A 23631-nucleotide genomic window follows, 5' to 3' on the forward strand; every position below is an offset into this window, starting at 1 on the left:
ATCTTGATAGATAGAAAACCAATTAATTTTTAGTATTTGTGTACTTTGTGTGAACTTCAGTTTAAGTTTTATTTTTCAGTTAATAGCTAGTTATTGTATTCATTTTTGTGTGAACTTTTGAGTATTGACATGTTGTTGTCATTTCAGCTCTCGTGTATTTTTTTATCATTTAAAAGAAGACTTCAGTTTATGTTGACACTTGATAGTTTAAATTGTTCTGAAATTTTCAATATCTTCTATAACTTTCAGTCATGTTATTGTGATAGTTTTTAGTTTGAATGATGTAATTTACAGTTTGTAGTTTATAAACTGATATATGTGAGATGCGGGTTTTAGTTGAGTTTATATATAGATTGTGATAATTTTGATTGTGCATACTTAAATATTTGAGAAAAAATATATGTTTGTCATTTTGTCATTTTCCAATCCAAACTCGTCTCATTTTAGACTCATCTCTCACGTGTCCCATCGTAATTAGGGACAGGTTCGAATTCAAAAATTGACCCGATCAATATTTAGGGACAGGTGAGGAACATACTTAACTCATCCCATCCCACGCTCAACATATCCATAATGTCACTAGACCTTCCATCAAACAAGGTACTAGCAGAGTAAATAGAGGAGACCACTATGAGAAGTGTGGTTTATAGTTCATATTTGTGCTCTCTATGTAAATACTCATTCAAACTCAATCCATGGTTAGTTCCAATCTAGTTTGACTCAAATCCTCTATTGCTATGTCATACTAAAGAAGGAAATAAATCAAAAGAAGGAAAGAAAAAAAAGTAACGAGACCCACTAAAAACTTTTCTTTACATATATGGAGAAAAATAGATAAAAAAGTCATATTTACTTTTAATTTAAAATTAATAAGACTTGTTTTCTGTTTTTGAATATTTTCAATTCACTAATATGTATTTTTTCTTTCTATTATACAATTAAAAAATCAGTATTTTTTAAATTATTCTTTCCTCCTTAAATTCTTTTCCTTTTCCATAATATCAAACAATTAAAAAATCATATCACTTTCTATTATTTTTCTTCCCTCAACTTTTTTTTCGTTAATCTTTTTCCCTCAACTTTTCCTTCCCATACCAAACATATCATTAAATTCTATACTTGCCATAGGTTGCACTTCATTAGTGCAACAAATAAATTACCGATGAATTTAATGGCTTAGTTTCCATTGAGCTATCTGTGAATGATTATTACTCTTGAGTCTTGTTTTATGTTTTGCCATTTACTTCACTAACTTTTCATTGGAGATTGTCAAGTGTTTTGTTATAGAGAGTGATGTATATCCTAATATAAAGAGATAAATTATCTTATTCAACCAATAAAATTTTAACATGTCTTATTTAATTATTTTTTATAAAAATATTTTTAAAATAAAACAAAACGATACATATTTCATACTTACTTTTTACTAGCGGAAGGAGATAAGTTATTTTCAAAGTTAAATAACCAGACATATTGTAGGTTAATCCAAATAAAAAGAGGACTTTAGTTAAGGGCCGCATCTTATTTGATAATTTGATATATGCTTATGAAAATTTAATACTCCCAATAGGAAAGCTTAAAATTGAGAAACAAATAATAGTTAAACGATAGATGATTTGATTTTTTGAAAAACCCAGTTAAAAAAATAAAGAGTCAAGATAATATTTTGGAGAAAATATACTAATATGATACAATAATATTGAATTAGGTAACACACAGGTATACTAGTTAATTTTTTGGGAAAAATTAGTGGGAGTCATAAAATATTAATTTTAAGAAGATTTTGAAGTCTTTCATTTCTTTAATGAGTGTGATATCTATGTATTAACCATATAAAGATTTGCATAATGTTAATACACTATCTTTTATTTATTATATTACTTTTATTTAAAAGTAAATAATAATTAAAAATTAACAGTAGATAATACAGTAATAATATAAAAAATTCTTAAATTTTATTGCCTATATCTTTTTCTCTTATTAGTTTCCACAAAAACCATCTAGCTAACATGTTTGGTCCATTCTAATTAAATCTCGCACACAATTTAACAAGGTTGATGCATGAGCACAATGTTCTAACTACTAATTAAAAAAAAGAGTGAATGAATGATGTGAGCAACAGTTTTAATGATTAGTTAATATCCAGCCAATCAGCCTTCCTGTTAGGTTGGTAGACCATGCTTTCCACATGCTCTTTATCCCTTTTTATTACACCTTTTAATCCCACTTATTCTTTAAATTTATGAGAATAAAGTATTTTATGGACATAAATCATTTCTTTTGGCTACTAAAATTTCATATTAATCATTTTCTATAAAAGATATTCTTAAACACTAAAAATATAGACACGTACATGTCATAATTTTAGTAGTTGTAGAAGATAATTTATCTCATCATATACTACTATTATTGTATTATCTACCGTTTATTTATATTAATTTTTTGAAGAATCAATGATGATTAAATATGAATAGTAAATAATATACTGATATTGTATAAAACTCTTACACTAGATAATATATTTTGTGTATTAGGATTTTTGATGATTTGAGGAGTTTAAGGAAGTAGTTTTAGTTTAGCTAGTTATGTGCTATTTCATGTATGCTAGTTGTTTGATGAAATGACAAGCATAAAAATTGCTGATAATAATGAATATTCAGGCGTGAACTCTATTCTCTTGTTATGGTTTGCTTCAGTAAAATATGTTTTGACCAAAGAGAGGAAGTTTAAAATTCCATGCAGCAGTTACGTTACATCATTGCATTTATATGGTTATTATTACTGGTAGAGAAATTTGGTTAATATCACTGCTAATAACTCTTATCAATTACATATGGATGGATATATTATTGCCACTTTTGGATTGTGAAATCCTTCTCCTCACAAATCGAAAGATATCTCGTATTAAAGTTTAAATGGTTAAGCTGTTCGATCGGATTGGATAATTTCATATATAATTTATCACTTTTATATATAAATACAAATTTTAATATAATTAATATTTTGTACAATTATATTCAAATAACATATTTCCATCCGTTTATGAACTGGAGTAAAACAAAACATTACTACAGTGTTTTATTTATAAAAAAAAGTTAAGTGGACTATATAGTTCACTTTTCGGGCTATTCCAGTTCAATCAGGTTTAACGCGATCAAACCGGAATTTCTTCGGTTCAAAGCGGTTCAACCTTTATTCAATTAAAACTACAAACCAATATTATTTTCAAGTCCGGTCAACAATCAAACCGGTCGATCTACCCGGTCCAATCTGATTATCACAACAACACTTTCTTAGTTCCATTTGTAAAATCACACCTCTAAGAGATTGTGTGCACCTATACTAGAAGCGTGGGAATAATGAACCTCATCTATTCTAATAGTTGGTGTTTTATTGTCTCTTAATTCAATAAAAAATAATTTATTTTGTATTACTTGTCGAAATATGATTAGCTTAAGAGATATGGAAAGGAATTTTTGGGACATGTAATACTTTTGACATTAGCATGCAAGTCATTGAATCTTTATTGAGTACGTGAAAGAAAAAATAGCATATATTAACTAGTATGGTAATGGTACCATTTCCAATTAACAAACAATAGAAGATTGTGATTGTAACCATAACTCTTCATAACTTCATACCAATGTGTGGGGTTGAAGATCTGAAAATTGAAAAATGTGATAATAATCATCGATTATGCCTGAATATGAAGAATAAATAAATGTTGATGCTTAAAGGAGTTCCTGTATAAATGATGATTTTATAGAAAGCGTTCAAACTCAAATAGTAATGAAATTGTTGCAAATAGAGATAGACAAGAATTATTATTGACTTGTATATTACAATGAATATTTTAAATGCATTAATGCTATATACGATATTGAACTTCCCTTTCATATTTAGTTTTTAATATTTTCCATATTAAGTTAAAAAAACATGAAACTATAAGTAACTTTTAGCTTAAAATGAGTTTTTAATTAGACAAAATATGAATCAACAAAAAATTTACTTTTATTTTCAAAGCTATAGTATTTTAACAAAATAAGGAGCTTTTAAGCCATAAAAAAGTATGGCCAAATACAATTGAATCTATTCTCATTAAATTAACATACCACTTGTCTAATTTACCCTTATCTACTTCCCTATAGTATTTTAATTAATTATCTCTTTTGATAAAAAAAATATCCCACTATTTTGGTAACAACTCATTATCTCTTTTAATCACTAGTATGTTTAACAAGTTATTATTTATGGATTATAATAAGACCTTCAAATTATAATCAACAACCCTATATAATAATGACATAAATAATTTGGAAGGGGCAATTACATAATTTAACATCATCCTTTGGCTCCCCTTAACTCACTCACACTCATTTCATAGCGCCTATATATAGAGAAACAATATACACTCAAAATACCACATTTTCCATTTTCAATTTTCAATTTTCAATTTTCCATTTCTACTTCTAGAGCCCACATATGCATGGCCATGCTGATGTCATCACTCTCGTTTCGGTGGAAATGATAACACAACACATTGTATAAACTGATACACTTTGGTTTAGTTTACATGACAGAGATGTATAAAATTTCTTACTTCAACCTTCAAGAAATCAATTAAGAAAGCAAAAATAAGTTCTTCCCTTCATACGTTAATCTAAGTTAGTATCTAGGCTCATAAGAAAACATCATCAAAATGCTTTATATTTGACAACATCACAACTCATAAATTACCCTAAAAAATGTGCAATAACAAACACATATGCTTTCAACTCATAAATCATTGGATCACCAAAGTAGATACACCATTTTCAAATAAAATCTTGTTTATGCATATGCTTTGTAAGTGAACCCTAACTATTGAGCAAAAATTTCTCTTTTGATAGTGGTTGAAGCACTATTTGATTATCTACATAGATAAATGTATTTTCCAATTTTGAGTTTAATATATGTTGATTGTTAGGATAATTTTTTGTAGGATGTATACGTCATCCAACATTATTTTATTATTTTTATTGAATAATCAATAATTATTAAATGGTAAATGTGCTAACATAATAAAATAATAAAATATATTTATAATGTCAATGTCACTAATCAGACTATTGTCTATTTTGGTAATATCCAAGATACAGAATTATTCAATGTTTTCAAAAACTCTGCCCAGAAAATAATTATAAAATTTCACTGCATGTGGTTAAATACTATCATTTATCAAAAAATTATATGATCTGCTTTTGGTTGGGCACATTCGTAATTATTACTGAATGGATTGTAGACCAACTCCCCCATTTTATGAGAATATTTAATATAATATGTCTATTTATAAAATATATTTAATGGTATAAGTTTATATATATATATATATATATATAATTCTAACAACATAATATTTCTAGATCAATGACTAAATTTAGTGGTAGATAAACTGAATCCTTAAACGTTGTTTTGTCTTGTGGTCAAATTCAAATCCTTTAAATAATAATTATTGGAAGAGGAAGTCTCTATTCCCAAAATATTAGCTGAGAGATTATTGGAAGAAAAAAAAAGGTCACTACTTATTATGTTTCTAAAAAATTTGCTATTATTTTCATATTTGTTAGTGCATTTGTCAAAAAGAACTTAATCATTAAAGTTGGCATTCTCCTTCTAAGTGGGCTTCTGTCCTCTTCTGGTCGAGATAATTTTTAAAATATGTTCAATTTAATTAATACATACTAGACAGTTATTAAATTAAGAACTTAAAGAAAAAAATATTGGACACTTACTAAATTATATGTTAAATGTTTTTATTTAAATTTTATCTTTATTTTTTGACTAATTTTATCTTTATATATACATGTCAATATGTCATGTATCAATTAAAAACCATTTTTGTTGCAAGAAATGAGACCTATTTGAATGATTTAGATAATGTATGTGACTTTTTTGAAACTTATAGGGAAGATTTATGTTGCATGATCTTGAAATTGGATGGCAAAGCCAGAAATCTGCATCATAATAAAGCGATAAAGATCTGTTGTCTCAAACCATGTCTCAGACCAATTATATTATGTCACGTCAGTTAAAAAAATTAAATATTCATAACTTTATCAGTTTTGTTTCATTATGATTGGTCAGGGACGTAGTTGGGAACATGGTTGTGGACAATAGATCCCCATCCATAATAAAGACCAATTACTTAGAGGGGAGGAAAGAAGAAAGTGCTAGTAAGGCTTAGTGGTCTTACTCTATCTATGATGAAAGGGAACATTGCTTCATGATTCTCATAAGGAAAAACAAATTGCTAGAAAACTTTGAAGAATAAGCTACCATCTTGCAGTTTTAAGTTCATTCTTCCTATCAACTACATCAAGGTAGCTTTTGGTCACTTTTAAACAAGTGATTCTAAAGAAACATTTTATTTTATTTTAAGATCTTCATGAAAAACATAAGTAGTTTTGTGTTCTGAACAACACCATCCAAACATTTATCTCATTAAATAGGATTGGCAGTTTCGTATTTAGAATATTAATAAAAACTAAAGGAAATGATTTTACCTAGTGAAAACTGATGTTTATGTTTTTTTTAGTAAAAAAAACACATCTCTTACATACTTATGATAAACAAAAGTATTCTGAATAAGGTTACTCTAACATAAAAACAATGATAAACAATGACAGAAAAGTTATTTGGTGCACAACATAGTTATAGTCAAAGTGAACACTAGATATTTAATCCACCTAAGTGTAATCACTTCTTGCCCTTTATTCAGGTTGTTGCCATCACAATTCAAATGGAAATCAATATGGAACAACATGAGACTCTATAAATAAAGAATTGTGTTCTTGAATAGCAAAATAGAGCATCATGTACCTATTAAATACTGATATCAAAAGAAGACAAAAACCAATGATAAAAACAGATAAATATACACAGATGTCTACTACAATGTTCAAAACTTGATGCTCAAATATGACTTATAAATAGTAGTGAAGCATCGGATACTTGGCAATGGCGGCGTTGCTCAAGATCGAATCAACAACATGAATGGTGCAATATGGCTTTCTTTCTATAATCTCATTTTGAAGCATGGTGCAAATCCTCAATGAATGGATAAATATATAGACAATATGAACTTGTGTAGCTCTCAAGGAAGCAACAATAATTGCTTCAATCAAAATAAGAATGTAGCCATCTCTAGTTTCATACCACATTTACCAACTTTTGCTCATTTCTAATCCCTGTTCTGTTTTGTAAAACAAAAAAAAACAGAAGTTGGTGTGAGAGTACTCTTGAAAATTTGATATAGTACTTGTGTTTGTGTCAATAGATTTTCTTTTTCTTGTTGAGTGTAACAAACAGATAATAGATTTCACATAGAGATATGTAACAAAGTTTTTAATATGCAATGTTCATTTCACTAAATTGCAGTTTTGTCCTAGACTCATCACATTATGTATTTCCATTTCATTAGTAATAGTTCTAAACTGCATGAAACTTTCCATTCTTGTTTTATATGATTAAATGACAGTTTGTTACTAAATACAGCTTACAGCAGCAAAAGTGGAAAAATAAATAGCCACTAGGAAAAAAAGAGCATTTAAAACAAAGAAATGAGTTTTGCTTCAATTAGCATGTCACCTAGTAGGAAATCATTCATAATTTTATAGACTACCAACAATACTATAATTAAATTATTTATGCTCACATGCAATTCAACTATAAATTATAAATTAAAAACTTAACATATCTAGTTCTAGAATAATCTTTATGGTCAGAATGCAACCTATTAATCAGGGGTTAATGTTGTTAGATTACCAACTACTTTGGGAATATAAGATTAAGATCTAAGGTTGGTCTAGGAAGAGGTTAGCCACTATTTTATCAATCTGTCATGATATCTGAGGTAAGTTAATAAAGGACATTATACTAAAATGGCAATCACGATCAATAGTTTTTTTTATACTGCCAAGGGTATCTCCTCACCTTTTTGGATAAGGAACTAATCCTTTTTGGGGTTCGTGGCTGCCCCTCCCAACAACTATCGCTCATAGGAATCGAACCTTCAACCTTGGGGACCCAATGGGGCCTTACACCACTACACCAACATCTTGTTGGTAATAGAAGTAACAACAGGACTTGGTCAGAGTAATGATAGAAAGAAAAACAGGTTTTTAACTTCTCAAATGAGGACAAACTTAAGATTGTGGTTTGATAATCTTGTCTTAAGAAAACTAATCCTGATGCAACAAAAAGAGAGGAGTATCCTGGTAACAGAAGAGAATGAAGTCCTAAATATGTATGAACTAATTTCTGATTAAAAGACATTGGTTCTTAATTATTATCGAGTAGACAAAAGATATGCTCAGAAATGAAACAAAAAGATTAAGGATAGAAATAAAAAAGAACATTCAGATTCAAATAACTGCATAAAGAATACACTGTCTATACCTTTTTTTATCAGCAATGCTGATCATGTGTATGACACTACCAAGGGTTCGGCGCTAGCGTCTGCTCTAGATTTATTCTCATAATAGAAATACAAAATCAATTGTACTATTGCCAAAATGGTTCCTATCCCATTTGGTGTCTACAAAATCAAACATAGAAATAGGTACATGTTATAACATAAATATATACCATAACAAAATAAACATTTCAAACTAAAATAGGTACTCAAAGAATGAATAGGAAGAAGAAAAAATGAGCTAAAAGGAACCTTACATAGATGAAGGGATCATCATTGAGTAATCCATAAAGAAAGAAAGATGTGCTCATTAGGAAGGTGGAAAGTGAGAGATGAAATGGCATAAATTCAACACTCTTTGTCTGAATGACCAATTTCTGAGAAGAAATGTTTAAAATTATAGATAATGTAAGCAAATTCACCTAGCTACTAGATAGAACATGATAATAGTTGAATCTAGGAAAAGATAAACTTACAATTATGAACAATGGAGAAGCAAACATTGAAATGAGAGAAGCACAACTCAACGATCCAACAAAGAGACGGCGCGTTACATCGTCCGCAATTTGCAAGCTCCCGACTATTATACTTGCAAATATGCCAAGAACTGCTAGCAATAATCCTAACATTCTCACCTATCAGAGTTAAGAGTATTTCAGCTTGTGAAAATTGTATCATATCATAAGTATAAGGTTCTAATTGTATCATAAAGTTAACCTTTTTTTCTTTCTCAGCATAGATCATGAAGATGATTATGTACACAAATTGAAAGATTGCTCCAATTGAATTAACAGTGGTAACCAACAAATTATCTGGTGATATCAAAGGTGTGCCATACCACATGCAAATCAAGCAATTGATGAGAGAATAAACATATGGCAACCCTGAGAAAAATTCTGTTGACCCATTTCTGATAATTCTTCTAAATGTGGGTCTAGATTTCAAAACAGAACAAGAATCAAACAATGAAAGAGATATAATCAATAAGCAAACAAAAAACAGAAACTTCTTTGCTCAATTATCCTCATAGTCTGTTTGCGAGTTGATTTTTTGACAGGGAGGAAAGGAAAAGGAAGCTTGAGAGTCATCTCACAAGTGTATTTCATGGCTTCCAAGTCTTCCCTTTCCCTCCAAAAATCAACTCGCAAACAGACCTTTTAAGTATTCTTAAAGAAAACTTACATGGGAGATACAAATAACCCAAAAGCAAAGATGTTCCCTGCAAACATTGTGAATTTTGATCAATATAAGCATACTATAAAAATGGGTTTTTTATTAGTTAATGATTCATCAAAAATCAACAAAATCTATGAAAAGAATCCTTAAAATTGAGAGAAGTTACCTGCAACTCCAGCTGCATCTTTGGCAACTGTATAGATGGAATATGCAGCAAACATAGACATTATGATTCAAAGTTCAAACACTAATTCAGACAGAATCAAATATAACCAAATGAAACCAAAGCCTCTATTTATTATATCATAAAGTTGATAGTGAAATTTGAGACATGCCCAATATGCTTTTTTCTCACTAAGATGCTTTCTTTAATTTCTAATAATAAGGTTTCACACTATATATAAGTTTTGTACTTTAGGGTGACAATTATAAAGACTAAGCTGTTTACCCACTCCTCTGTGCTGTCATCACCTTCTTATATAGTTATCATCATTGGCCATACATTGCTAAGGACTTCACAAATAATTCATAAAACAAAAGGGTTCACAAATAAAAATATAAGGGAAATTTTTATAAAACATGTATGATTTACTCTACTAATTTAAAATTGTGGGGAAAACAGGAACTTTGATTTATGCATGATCTTTTAACGTAGATATCTCACTATATTTTGTGTCATATGTGATTTAGTTTTGGAACTTCAAAACATGCTTTAAGAAGATCCCACTTTGCAAATAACATTTTTCATTGAATTTTAATTTTGAAAGATTGTTTTGAATCCGTTTTGTAGATTTTAAAAAATCAAGAGCTAAATTGTATACCATTATTCATTAAAGAGTGTTTTTAATATTTTAACATGTTTTTAATATTTGTAAGTATTAACAATAACAAAACATTATTGGTCTAATAATGTAAGACTCTATTGAATCAAAAAGATCTAATGTTTAATCTTTTGGATCAATACTTGTTAGAATGATAATCATATATATCAAAAGTGATTAATTTCTTAATTATAAGATGAACGAGTATTCCTAGTTATATAAAAATATAATATTTTTATATTGTGAATATATAGCCACATATGAGCTATTAATGAGTGAAAAACTTATATTATTGAGGGTGACTCGTGTAAAATTCAACCACTAGGAAGGAGTATATAAAAAAACAAAACGTGTAGATAACATTTATTCATGTCCACATAAGTTGCAACAATGAGAGGAAAGTTTGTGTCATTGCTGAGCTGTTAGAATCATGATGAGGGATGTGGGACATGATATATCTCTGTCTCTATACATTCATTGGAATGGAAACACATATGACTTGGAATGTCATTGTCATCCAAATTTATCATTCATCTTTGTGTATGAATAAGATTTGGTGATTGTTGTTTAAGCTTATGTTAGATAATTGTATTGAGTATAATTGTCATTTTGATTAATTTAGTAAAAAAATATAGTTTTGAAGTTTTTTAAAGCAGTTACAGGTACTTAGAAAGTATTATAATTGCATTTATTTATAGTTAGTAAAATTAGTAAAGTTATATGATGCTTATTATCTTTTGTCTAATTATAAGGAAAAGGTTGCTTATATGACATGCTATTTTTACCTCTAACTAAATTTCATTAATGGAAACAAATATAAGTAGATATAATTATTTTTTAATATTTTTGATACCACTTTTAAATGAGATCACATCCAGAATCATCATTGTAGTTGTATATAATTTTTATTAATTCAAAGCAAATATTTGGTTTTTAACTAATTTCCTTAATATATATTAATTAGTTAAATTTGTTTATAAAAAAGATTAGATGAAATAATTCTCATGAGTCATGGGTTTAATCTATTGGCTAAATAAAGTTGCATCCATCTACTTTCATCAACTAATCATAAGTTTCATGTAATCATTTGATCTTTTTATATCCATTATGTTTTTCACTCCAATAACTTATACATCATGATGAGGGGTTAAAAGACTCTTCAATATTGAACTTTCCAATAGTTGAATATGAGGTAGATGAAATATTATATTTTTATTTTAAAATAATTTAAAATCTAAATGATTAAAAATAGTTTGATGTCACATTCACTATCTCCTTCTATTAGGGATGATGTTGCAATTCACGTTTGAGTGTATTACCATCAATTATTTTGAAGAAGTCAAGAAGTTAACATTTAATTTTATATATGTTAAGTTGTGGATATACTTAAGCTATGACGATAACTATCAATTATATCTCATATCATATTTTTAATGTAACTATTCTGTTTTTATTAAATTAGTAGCTTATTTTAGCTTAGAAAACTGTGCCCAAGCTTTAATACAAAATCAAAGTTTTTTAACTATATTATTTTCTACCCATTATTATACCTCTCACAAAATCAATATTATTAAAGATTTATTCAAATATGATTGTATTCACCGATGGTTGTTTCTTGTTTGGTGCTATATATGAGGTGCATAGGATCTTTCTTTAGCCAGAACCCTTCTTAAAAAATTGCTAATTAAAATAAGATTTATCTATGTTTTGTTGGTTATAGGTAATAAAGCTTTTACTATTTTTCTAAAAATATTATACAAATAGTTTAACACTCAACTTATAATTTACTAAAATCGATTCCTTTACGCAACCAAAACAAAAATGATTATCATAAAATCATTTTATTAAGTATATTCAAACATAAATAAATCCATCTTATAATCAAATAATTATAATTATATTTGATTATAATCAAATTTATTTTTTTCAGTTATACCACCAACCCACCTAGAAGATTATTATTTGTATAATCAAGAGGACTTATGTAATTGTCCTCTTATCACTAAAATGTGATTTTGAGAATTTAAAATATAAAGAAAATAAACTATTATCATGTTTTGAATAACATTTATGTGAGCTCATTTAACCTAATTAATTAACCCAGTTCTTTACTATTAAGTAAACTGACTAATTATATGATACAATACAATACTAGTAAAAAAGAAGGAACTCCAAGTTATGAAATAGTGTATGTTAGGAAGAATGAAAAACTTATAAATTATAGATAGTGAAGGCAAAAACAAACCTATAAACAAATCGTATAGAATAAAGTACAACACACGTCAACCATGTAACTATTAATGAAGATCCAACTCAGTTAGCTCAAAGAGTGGTACAAATTCTTTCTTGTTAATTTTGTTTGATATTATTAAGAATATCTTTCACCTTATAGGTAAGAAATTAATCTCTTCTTGAGTATGTGATTATCTATCCAACAAGTGTCGTTCTCAAAAATCGAATTTTTGAACTATTTATCTTTCTAGGAATCTAACAAGATCTTTAGACCAACCCTTTATTTGTAAATTTTAGTTATTTGACATTATAGCAAATTGCCTCAATTTGCGTCCGCATTTAATTTTTCAATGTCTTCATTTGGATCATCCAATGCGCTACTTCTACTAGTTAGTCAATTCCTCAATTCTCATTCACTTCAGCAACACCCACCAACTCCATAGAGCCTGATTTTGAAAGTCCCAAATGTATCTTCACATTTAGTTAATGTGAGAGGATTTTCCCAAATCTATATATATATATATTTATTGGTCTTTCCTCACACTTCCACGAAAGTTACCAAAATTGTTATTTATTGAGTGGAAGATGTGTTACTTTATGGAAATCCTCCATTAATCAATAATTATATTGGTTCATGAAATATTAAAAAGGTGATGTCTGTTTTTGGTAAGACATGCCTCTCAGTGTGCTTATAAAAAACATGTGCGTACATTCAAGCTATGTCACAAATTTACATCCTTTATCTTTGAGTGCACACATATATAAAAACATCTTATCACTTTGTATACATCATTTTAGCTCAAGTTTTGGAAGTGAAAATCATACTCAGTGACTTGGAAATTCACCTCTAACAAAAAATATACCCATGACTTGGAATAGGTGGGTCAAAATTGGAAGCACATCTACTATATTAAAAAGTGTGTCACTTCATATATTATTGTTTGTGATTAGTTGGAAAAAAGCATTTAAATTAAAATTTTAATAATTATGTATTTTTCTGACTAATCATATACAATAGCGTATGAAGTAGTACACTTTTTTTAAACAGAAGATATCCACCCAGACAAATTAAGCATGTTGCATACACCTTAAAAATATAATGCACAACTTTCCTTTTCAATTATCTCCTTTTTCTTCAATCCTTGAAGGAACTATTGTCACCAAAAACAAATAATATGATGAGGATGGAGGAAAGTATGGTTGAGGACACATTTCAAGCAACTCCAATATTGCATTTTGGGCATCACCTATACCAGGAGCAAGTCCTTTCAAATTTGGTATTCAACAGAACATTGCTTCCCCAATCCTTTCAATTTCACCACATGTCCAAATTTGGTAGCAAACGCTAAGGCCCATAAAATTCAGGACATGACAAAAGGTCCAGATCCACCTATTTCATGCAATAGGGCTAGACATACACGCATGCCAAACCAAGTATCACTAGAAGATATTATGGGTAAGCAAGACTCGATCCAACTCGTAGACTTGTCTCAATTCGTTGACTTAAGGACAAGTCTGACTCATCCAAATAAATAAAAAAAGGACAGACCCGATTAAAGGGACAGACTCGTCATAGAGAAGGACGAGTTCAAGTCTATGTCTGGGTCACCCGACCCGTCCCTTATAGTCATATATCAAGAATAATTATATATCAAGATGAGCATGCAACTATGAATCTTGATAGATAGAAAACCAATTAATTTTTAGTATTTGTGTACTTTGTGTGAACTTCAGTTTAAGTTTTATTTTTCAGTTAATAGCTAGTTATTGTATTCATTTTTGTGTGAACTTTTGAGTATTGACATGTTGTTGTCATTTCAGCTCTCGTGTATTTTTTTATCATTTAAAAGAAGACTTCAGTTTATGTTGACACTTGATAGTTTAAATTGTTCTGAAATTTTCAATATCTTCTATAACTTTCAGTCATGTTATTGTGATAGTTTTTAGTTTGAATGATGTAATTTACAGTTTGTAGTTTATAAACTGATATATGTGAGATGCGGGTTTTAGTTGAGTTTATATATAGATTGTGATAATTTTGATTGTGCATACTTAAATATTTGAGAAAAAATATATGTTTGTCATTTTGTCATTTTCCAATCCAAACTCGTCTCATTTTAGACTCATCTCTCACGTGTCCCATCGTAATTAGGGACAGGTTCGAATTCAAAAATTGACCCGATCAATATTTAGGGACAGGTGAGGAACATACTTAACTCATCCCATCCCACGCTCAACATATCCATAATGTCACTAGACCTTCCATCAAACAAGGTACTAGCAGAGTAAATAGAGGAGACCACTATGAGAAGTGTGGTTTATAGTTCATATTTGTGCTCTCTATGTAAATACTCATTCAAACTCAATCCATGGTTAGTTCCAATCTAGTTTGACTCAAATCCTCTATTGCTATGTCATACTAAAGAAGGAAATAAATCAAAAGAAGGAAAGAAAAAAAAGTAACGAGACCCACTAAAAACTTTTCTTTACATATATGGAGAAAAATAGATAAAAAAGTCATATTTACTTTTAATTTAAAATTAATAAGACTTGTTTTCTGTTTTTGAATATTTTCAATTCACTAATATGTATTTTTTCTTTCTATTATACAATTAAAAAATCAGTATTTTTTAAATTATTCTTTCCTCCTTAAATTCTTTTCCTTTTCCATAATATCAAACAATTAAAAAATCATATCACTTTCTATTATTTTTCTTCCCTCAACTTTTTTTTCGTTAATCTTTTTCCCTCAACTTTTCCTTCCCATACCAAACATATCATTAAATTCTATACTTGCCATAGGTTGCACTTCATTAGTGCAACAAATAAATTACCGATGAATTTAATGGCTTAGTTTCCATTGAGCTATCTGTGAATGATTATTACTCTTGAGTCTTGTTTTATGTTTTGCCATTTACTTCACTAACTTTTCATTGGAGATTGTCAAGTGTTTTGTTATAGAGAGTGATGTATATCCTAATATAAAGAGATAAATTATCTTATTCAACCAATAAAATTTTAACATGTCTTATTTAATTATTTTTTATAAAAATATTTTTAAAATAAAACAAAACGATACATATTTCATACTTACTTTTTACTAGCGGAAGGAGATAAGTTATTTTCAAAGTTAAATAACCAGACATATTGTAGGTTAATCCAAATAAAAAGAGGACTTTAGTTAAGGGCCGCATCTTATTTGATAATTTGATATATGCTTATGAAAATTTAATACTCCCAATAGGAAAGCTTAAAATTGAGAAACAAATAATAGTTAAACGATAGATGATTTGATTTTTTGAAAAACCCAGTTAAAAAAATAAAGAGTCAAGATAATATTTTGGAGAAAATATACTAATATGATACAATAATATTGAATTAGGTAACACACAGGTATACTAGTTAATTTTTTGGGAAAAATTAGTGGGAGTCATAAAATATTAATTTTAAGAAGATTTTGAAGTCTTTCATTTCTTTAATGAGTGTGATATCTATGTATTAACCATATAAAGATTTGCATAATGTTAATACACTATCTTTTATTTATTATATTACTTTTATTTAAAAGTAAATAATAATTAAAAATTAACAGTAGATAATACAGTAATAATATAAAAAATTCTTAAATTTTATTGCCTATATCTTTTTCTCTTATTAGTTTCCACAAAAACCATCTAGCTAACATGTTTGGTCCATTCTAATTAAATCTCGCACACAATTTAACAAGGTTGATGCATGAGCACAATGTTCTAACTACTAATTAAAAAAAAGAGTGAATGAATGATGTGAGCAACAGTTTTAATGATTAGTTAATATCCAGCCAATCAGCCTTCCTGTTAGGTTGGTAGACCATGCTTTCCACATGCTCTTTATCCCTTTTTATTACACCTTTTAATCCCACTTATTCTTTAAATTTATGAGAATAAAGTATTTTATGGACATAAATCATTTCTTTTGGCTACTAAAATTTCATATTAATCATTTTCTATAAAAGATATTCTTAAACACTAAAAATATAGACACGTACATGTCATAATTTTAGTAGTTGTAGAAGATAATTTATCTCATCATATACTACTATTATTGTATTATCTACCGTTTATTTATATTAATTTTTTGAAGAATCAATGATGATTAAATATGAATAGTAAATAATATACTGATATTGTATAAAACTCTTACACTAGATAATATATTTTGTGTATTAGGATTTTTGATGATTTGAGGAGTTTAAGGAAGTAGTTTTAGTTTAGCTAGTTATGTGCTATTTCATGTATGCTAGTTGTTTGATGAAATGACAAGCATAAAAATTGCTGATAATAATGAATATTCAGGCGTGAACTCTATTCTCTTGTTATGGTTTGCTTCAGTAAAATATGTTTTGACCAAAGAGAGGAAGTTTAAAATTCCATGCAGCAGTTACGTTACATCATTGCATTTATATGGTTATTATTACTGGTAGAGAAATTTGGTTAATATCACTGCTAATAACTCTTATCAATTACATATGGATGGATATATTATTGCCACTTTTGGATTGTGAAATCCTTCTCCTCACAAATCGAAAGATATCTCGTATTAAAGTTTAAATGGTTAAGCTGTTCGATCGGATTGGATAATTTCATATATAATTTATCACTTTTATATATAAATACAAATTTTAATATAATTAATATTTTGTACAATTATATTCAAATAACATATTTCCATCCGTTTATGAACTGGAGTAAAACAAAACATTACTACAGTGTTTTATTTATAAAAAAAAGTTAAGTGGACTATATAGTTCACTTTTCGGGCTATTCCAGTTCAATCAGGTTTAACGCGATCAAACCGGAATTTCTTCGGTTCAAAGCGGTTCAACCTTTATTCAATTAAAACTACAAACCAATATTATTTTCAAGTCCGGTCAACAATCAAACCGGTCGATCTACCCGGTCCAATCTGATTATCACAACAACACTTTCTTAGTTCCATTTGTAAAATCACACCTCTAAGAGATTGTGTGCACCTATACTAGAAGCGTGGGAATAATGAACCTCATCTATTCTAATAGTTGGTGTTTTATTGTCTCTTAATTCAATAAAAAATAATTTATTTTGTATTACTTGTCGAAATATGATTAGCTTAAGAGATATGGAAAGGAATTTTTGGGACATGTAATACTTTTGACATTAGCATGCAAGTCATTGAATCTTTATTGAGTACGTGAAAGAAAAAATAGCATATATTAACTAGTATGGTAATGGTACCATTTCCAATTAACAAACAATAGAAGATTGTGATTGTAACCATAACTCTTCATAACTTCATACCAATGTGTGGGGTTGAAGATCTGAAAATTGAAAAATGTGATAATAATCATCGATTATGCCTGAATATGAAGAATAAATAAATGTTGATGCTTAAAGGAGTTCCTGTATAAATGATGATTTTATAGAAAGCGTTCAAACTCAAATAGTAATGAAATTGTTGCAAATAGAGATAGACAAGAATTATTATTGACTTGTATATTACAATGAATATTTTAAATGCATTAATGCTATATACGATATTGAACTTCCCTTTCATATTTAGTTTTTAATATTTTCCATATTAAGTTAAAAAAACATGAAACTATAAGTAACTTTTAGCTTAAAATGAGTTTTTAATTAGACAAAATATGAATCAACAAAAAATTTACTTTTATTTTCAAAGCTATAGTATTTTAACAAAATAAGGAGCTTTTAAGCCATAAAAAAGTATGGCCAAATACAATTGAATCTATTCTCATTAAATTAACATACCACTTGTCTAATTTACCCTTATCTACTTCCCTATAGTATTTTAATTAATTATCTCTTTTGATAAAAAAAATATCCCACTATTTTGGTAACAACTCATTATCTCTTTTAATCACTAGTATGTTTAACAAGTTATTATTTATGGATTATAATAAGACCTTCAAATTATAATCAACAACCCTATATAATAATGACATAAATAATTTGGAAGGGGCAATTACATAATTTAACATCATCCTTTGGCTCCCCTTAACTCACTCACACTCATTTCATAGCGCCTATATATAGAGAAACAATATACACTCAAAATACCACATTTTCCATTTTCAATTTTCAATTTTCAATTTTCCATTTCTACTTTTCTCTGCAATACAAGTTATATTTATTGTCTTCGCTTTTTCTCTTCTTCCTCATTTCGTGGGTATTCATCAGAGTTACCAAATTGTAAGTTGTTTCTGCATTATTCCTCTGTTTTGATCCATTTCTCTATTTCTAATTATTTTTTTGTTTATTTACCTTGATGATCCATTTTCTGATGACCCATTTGGGGTTTCTGAATTTTTTTCATTAAAAGATTTGAAATTTGGGTTAATTGGTTGTTTTTGTGATCTGGGGTATTGATCCATTTTGTTGGATCTGTAGTGATTATGAATTTCTGTGAGTGTTTTGTCTTGATCCACGTGATTGTTTAGCTCGATGCTAGTGAATTAATCAGATCTGTGGTTGATTTTCAATTCTGATGCTAGAGTGTTTATATGTGTGAACATTTATTGTATTTTGCAGTGTTTGTGCGGAATCTGAATCTGAGTCGTTTTTTTTATTTTCTTCTTTTCGTTCATCTATTTTATTTTCTCATTTCCATTGCTTAGATTGAGTGGAGGTGGAGAGAAAAACTATAGCTTTCTCTTGTTTGCTATTCTTTAAATTGTTGATGGGTTGATGAGAAAAACTGTACCGAAGATATTCTTAGTGCAATGATTGCAGAATGGTGTAATGGTTTTATATATAACGGTTTATTTTTATTATAATTATTAATATTATTTCATCTAGGTGAAATGATTAGTAAAGATTTAGAAATGGAACATGATTTATGGCAAAACATTATGTTGTCGTTTAATTCATGTACAGCTGATGTCAGGTAGTGAGACTAATGCTTGGTTGTTATTTTGTTGTTGTATTATAATATTATTATTATTATTTCATCTTTATGAGCTTGAGGGTGAGTCTTTGAGCAATGGTAAAGTTGTTGTTTAGTGACTGAGTTGTCATGGGTTCAAATCCTGAAGACCATTTCTCCACTTGTAGGGTAAATCTGCATGCATCTGTCCTCCGCAAACACCAATTGGTGGAAGCCTAGCGCATTGGGCATCCTTTTGTTTCATCTTTATGAACTGGATCAAGAAAATGCGTTTTATTGCTTTGTGATACAGATTACACCGTTTTGTTCTCGCTCTTGGACTTCTTTTTTTGCTGTCATCTTTTGATGATTTACCTACATATGCACAATTTCGATATTGTTTCTCTTTGGTGCACACATCACATGTAGGTTTCAACTTTTCAACCTACCACCTTTGGACGCTGACCAAACCTATGCCTTAGTTGGCTTGGTTTCCTCATATTTCTGTCTTTAACTTCTCATACATTTTTCTTACTTTAATGTAGAAGGATTCTATGTTTTAATATTGGTAGATGCTATGTTGTTTTGTTTTGTTTTATTTTACTTTATGTGATTATTTTGTAAAATAGTATTTTGATTGTTTTCTGTTTTGGTTATTACTGATATGTTTTCATTTTCATTACTTTTACTGTAGAAACGCTTGATATGGCTACTCATACCCCAAAAAATATCCTCATTACTGGGGCTGCTGGATTTATAGCATCTCACTTTGCCAACCGGCTTGTCCGGAACTATCCTGAGTACAAAATTGTTGTGCTTGACAAACTTGATTACTGTTCTAATCTGAAGAACCTTATTCCATCAAAATCATCTCCCAATTTCAAGTTTGTGAAGGGGGATATTGGAAGTGCTGACCTTGTCAACTATCTTCTCATCACTGAATCTATCGACACAATAATGCACTTTGCTGCTCAAACTCATGTTGACAACTCATTTGGTAATAGCTTTGAGTTCACTAAGAACAACATATATGGCACACATGTTTTATTAGAAGCTTGCAAGGTAACTGGACAGATCAAAAGGTTCATCCATGTGAGCACTGATGAGGTTTACGGAGAGACAGATGAGGATGCTATTGTCGGAAACCATGAGGCTTCTCAGCTACTTCCCACAAATCCATACTCTGCAACAAAAGCTGGGGCTGAAATGCTTGTCATGGCATATGGTAGGTCTTATGGGTTACCTGTGATCACGACACGTGGAAACAATGTCTATGGGCCTAATCAGTTTCCCGAGAAGTTAATTCCAAAGTTCATCCTCCTGGCTCTGCAAGGCAAGCCTCTTCCAATTCATGGGGATGGTTCTAATGTGAGAAGTTATTTATATTGTGAAGACGTTGCTGAGGCTTTTGAAGTCATCCTTCACAAGGGAGAGGTTGGGCATGTTTACAATATTGGAACCAAGAAGGAAAGGAGAGTTATTGATGTAGCCCAAGATATATGCCGACTTTTCTCGATGGACCCAGATGCTAGTATAAAGTTCGTAGAGAACAGACCATTTAATGACCAGAGATACTTCCTTGATGATGAAAAGCTAAAGATCTTGGGCTGGTCCGAGAGGACCACTTGGGAAGAGGGGTTGAAGAAAACCTTAGACTGGTATACCAAGAATCCAGATTGGTGGGGTGATGTTAGTGGTGCATTGCTTCCTCATCCAAGGATGCTGATGATGCCTGGTGGGCTAGAGAGGCATCTCGATGGATCTGAAGACGAAAAACCCGAGTCATATGTCTCAACTAATACTCGAATGGTGGTTCCACCGTCCAAGAGTGTTGGGGCCTCACAGAAACATCCTCTAAAGTTCTTGATCTATGGTAGAACAGGATGGATCGGAGGCTTGCTGGGGAAATTGTGTGAAAAGCAAGGGATTCCGTACGAATATGGAAAAGGGCGCTTAGAGGATCGCTCATCACTCGTGGCTGACATTCAAAGTGTGAAACCAACACATATTTTTAATGCTGCTGGAGTGACTGGCAGACCCAATGTTGATTGGTGTGAAACTCATAAAACAGAAACCATCCGCGCCAATGTTGCTGGGACTTTAACGTTGGCTGATGTGAGCAGAGAGCATGGACTCTTGGTGATAAATTATGCAACTGGGTGCATATTTGAGTATGATGCAGCTCATCCAGAGGGTTCTGGCATTGGTTTTAAGGAGGAAGACAAACCCAACTTCATGGGTTCTTTCTATTCCAAGACAAAGGCCATGGTAATTTTTTCTTACATGATATGGTTTTATTTCCTTTCCATTAATGTACTGCAATTTATACATTATTTCCGTCAACTACGGGACAACTTTACTGATTACAAATTATTTGTACTCTGCATCATAAATTGCAAGGGTCTTAAAGTTGTCGAGCATAGATGTTCAAAAAGTTCTTTGTTTCCATTATATGATCATGACTGTATTAATTAATTTTTCTTTGAATTGTTATAAGGTTGAGGAGCTATTGAGAGAATATGACAATGTATGCACCCTCAGGGTTCGCATGCCAATTTCATCAGACCTGAGTAATCCACGCAATTTCATTACCAAGATTTCTCGCTATAACAAGGTAGTTAACATTCCAAACAGCATGACTATTTTGGATGAACTTCTGCCGATTTCGATTGAGATGGCAAAGAGGAACCTGAGGGGCATATGGAACTTCACAAATCCAGGGGCTGTTAGCCATAATGAGATTCTCGAGATGTACAGGGATTACATTGATCCCAACTTCAAGTGGAGTAACTTCACACTCGAAGAGCAAGCCAAGGTAATAGTTGCAGCAAGAAGCAACAATGAGATGGATGCCTCCAAATTGAAGAATGAGTTTCCGGAGTTGCTTTCCATCAAGGAATCACTGGTCAAGCTTGTCTTTGAGCCAAACAAGAAAACTGCTTAAAAAAGTTAAGGCACTTTCATTCTTGAGAGACACCACAGTTATTCTCTGCATTTTTGTGTCTGGCTACACAGATCACTGGTTGTTTAATTAGTAGCTCCATCTAGTTATTTTAAAGGGTGAAAAGTATTATCATTTGTGTTAGGCTTGGTTCCTAAGTTTTCATTGCTACAGCTTTATTATTATAGTTTTCTAGTGTGCTCTTTTAAGCTTGTAGTGAGCAACTTTTGCATCCTGCAAGACATTTATTCTTTTATGGTTCATATATATCCCTTTTGTGGGTTATGCTTGTATTGTATTCACACTTCTCTATGCAATTGAAAGCATGCTACGGATATATTCATTTTATTTCATCCAGTTAAAGAAGTTAGTGTGTGATGTAAACACTTGAAGTTGTGTGCAAAATACAATTATGATAACAGTGGGGTTTTTGGTCCTTGATAAAAATATAAAGTAGCTTCATGTTCATGCAGTTTTCTCTTCTGTATGCCCTATTTGGGCCTCAATGATGTGAAATATTCAAGTGAGGCTTGAAAGAAAAATACAAACTTGAATTTTATTAACTGAACCCAGTACCATACTTTCAATACAAAAATTGTGGGAGTACCTCAAGTTCATTTCTAATACTTCTGTACTGCTAAAATTATTGCAAAAATCTAGTTTTTAGTTGGAACAAAATGTTGTGGCGTAACCTTTCAAGTTTCAAGACTGCATATGCAGATCACTGAAATTATGAGACTAATCTATTCTCCATTTATAGAAGAGAAAGTAAACTTAACTATATGAAACATGAACATGTACAAGGAACTATGGAACTAAGAAACCTTCATTCTTTATCTTTCTATTGGTAGATATCAATCTTCCATTTTTCTTTTCTTGTATCCACATTTCTAGAAGATGCAGCGACTAGTTCCTTCCGAAATGAAATAATATCGTCTGAGGATTCGAGTGTATACCGAACATTTGTCTGTGTTCTTCCATTCCTAAACACAATTGTTATAAACTGTTTTGGATAGTAAATAAGTTCTTCTAAACACAATTGTTAATAATGTTGCTTTATAAATCTATGCAGTGTGCTCTTTTTCAAATGCTCAATTATTCTTTCTTAC

General features: G+C 29.9%; 2 protein-coding genes across 3 annotated transcripts; one reads left to right on the forward strand and one right to left on the reverse strand.

Moving 5' to 3' along the window:
- Positions 6810–10041, reverse strand: LOC109348081 (bidirectional sugar transporter SWEET2-like). Of its 2 annotated transcripts, none has more exons than XM_019588298.1 (7): positions 9795–10041; positions 9635–9671; positions 9170–9386; positions 8929–9087; positions 8710–8829; positions 8428–8575; positions 6810–7231 (listed from the first exon to the last, which is right to left on the reverse strand). In XM_019588298.1, the coding sequence occupies exons 1-6, from the start codon at positions 9853–9855 to the stop codon at positions 8459–8461; spliced, it is 711 nt and encodes a 236-aa protein (XP_019443843.1). In that variant the 5' UTR covers positions 9856–10041; the 3' UTR covers positions 6810–7231; positions 8428–8458. The 2 variants fall into 2 exon arrangements, with proteins under 2 accessions (XP_019443843.1, XP_019443842.1); XM_019588297.1 differs by having other exon boundaries at positions 8437–8575; positions 9795–10040.
- LOC109348083 (trifunctional UDP-glucose 4,6-dehydratase/UDP-4-keto-6-deoxy-D-glucose 3,5-epimerase/UDP-4-keto-L-rhamnose-reductase RHM1-like) lies at positions 18796–22868 on the forward strand. Its single transcript, XM_019588303.1, has 3 exons — positions 18796–18908; positions 20276–21849; positions 22079–22868. Exons 2-3 carry the CDS (start codon positions 20287–20289, stop codon positions 22523–22525), a joined length of 2010 nt encoding a protein of 669 aa, XP_019443848.1. The 5' UTR covers positions 18796–18908; positions 20276–20286; the 3' UTR covers positions 22526–22868.

This window comes from Lupinus angustifolius, chromosome LG05, assembly GCF_001865875.1.
Source record: "Lupinus angustifolius cultivar Tanjil chromosome LG05, LupAngTanjil_v1.0, whole genome shotgun sequence".
Classification (NCBI taxonomy): Eukaryota; Viridiplantae; Streptophyta; class Magnoliopsida; order Fabales; family Fabaceae; genus Lupinus; species Lupinus angustifolius.

Excerpts from the sequence above, each read along its gene's own strand:
- LOC109348081 (XM_019588298.1), bottom strand. The coding sequence starts at position 9,855 with ATGTCTATGTTTGCTGCATATTCCATCTATACAGTTGCCAAAGATGCA. Across the intron at positions 9,387-9,634 it reads GGGTTATTTGTATCTCCCAT|ACCCACATTTAGAAGAATTA; the intron begins GTAAGTTTTCTT and ends TTTGAAATCTAG. Across the intron at positions 8,576-8,709 it reads ATGATGATCCCTTCATCTAT|ACACCAAATGGGATAGGAAC; the intron begins GTAAGGTTCCTT and ends TTGATTTTGTAG.
- LOC109348083 (XM_019588303.1), top strand. The coding sequence starts at position 20,287 with ATGGCTACTCATACCCCAAAAAATATCCTCATTACTGGGGCTGCTGGA. Across the intron at positions 21,850-22,078 it reads ATTCCAAGACAAAGGCCATG|GTTGAGGAGCTATTGAGAGA; the intron begins GTAATTTTTTCT and ends AATTGTTATAAG.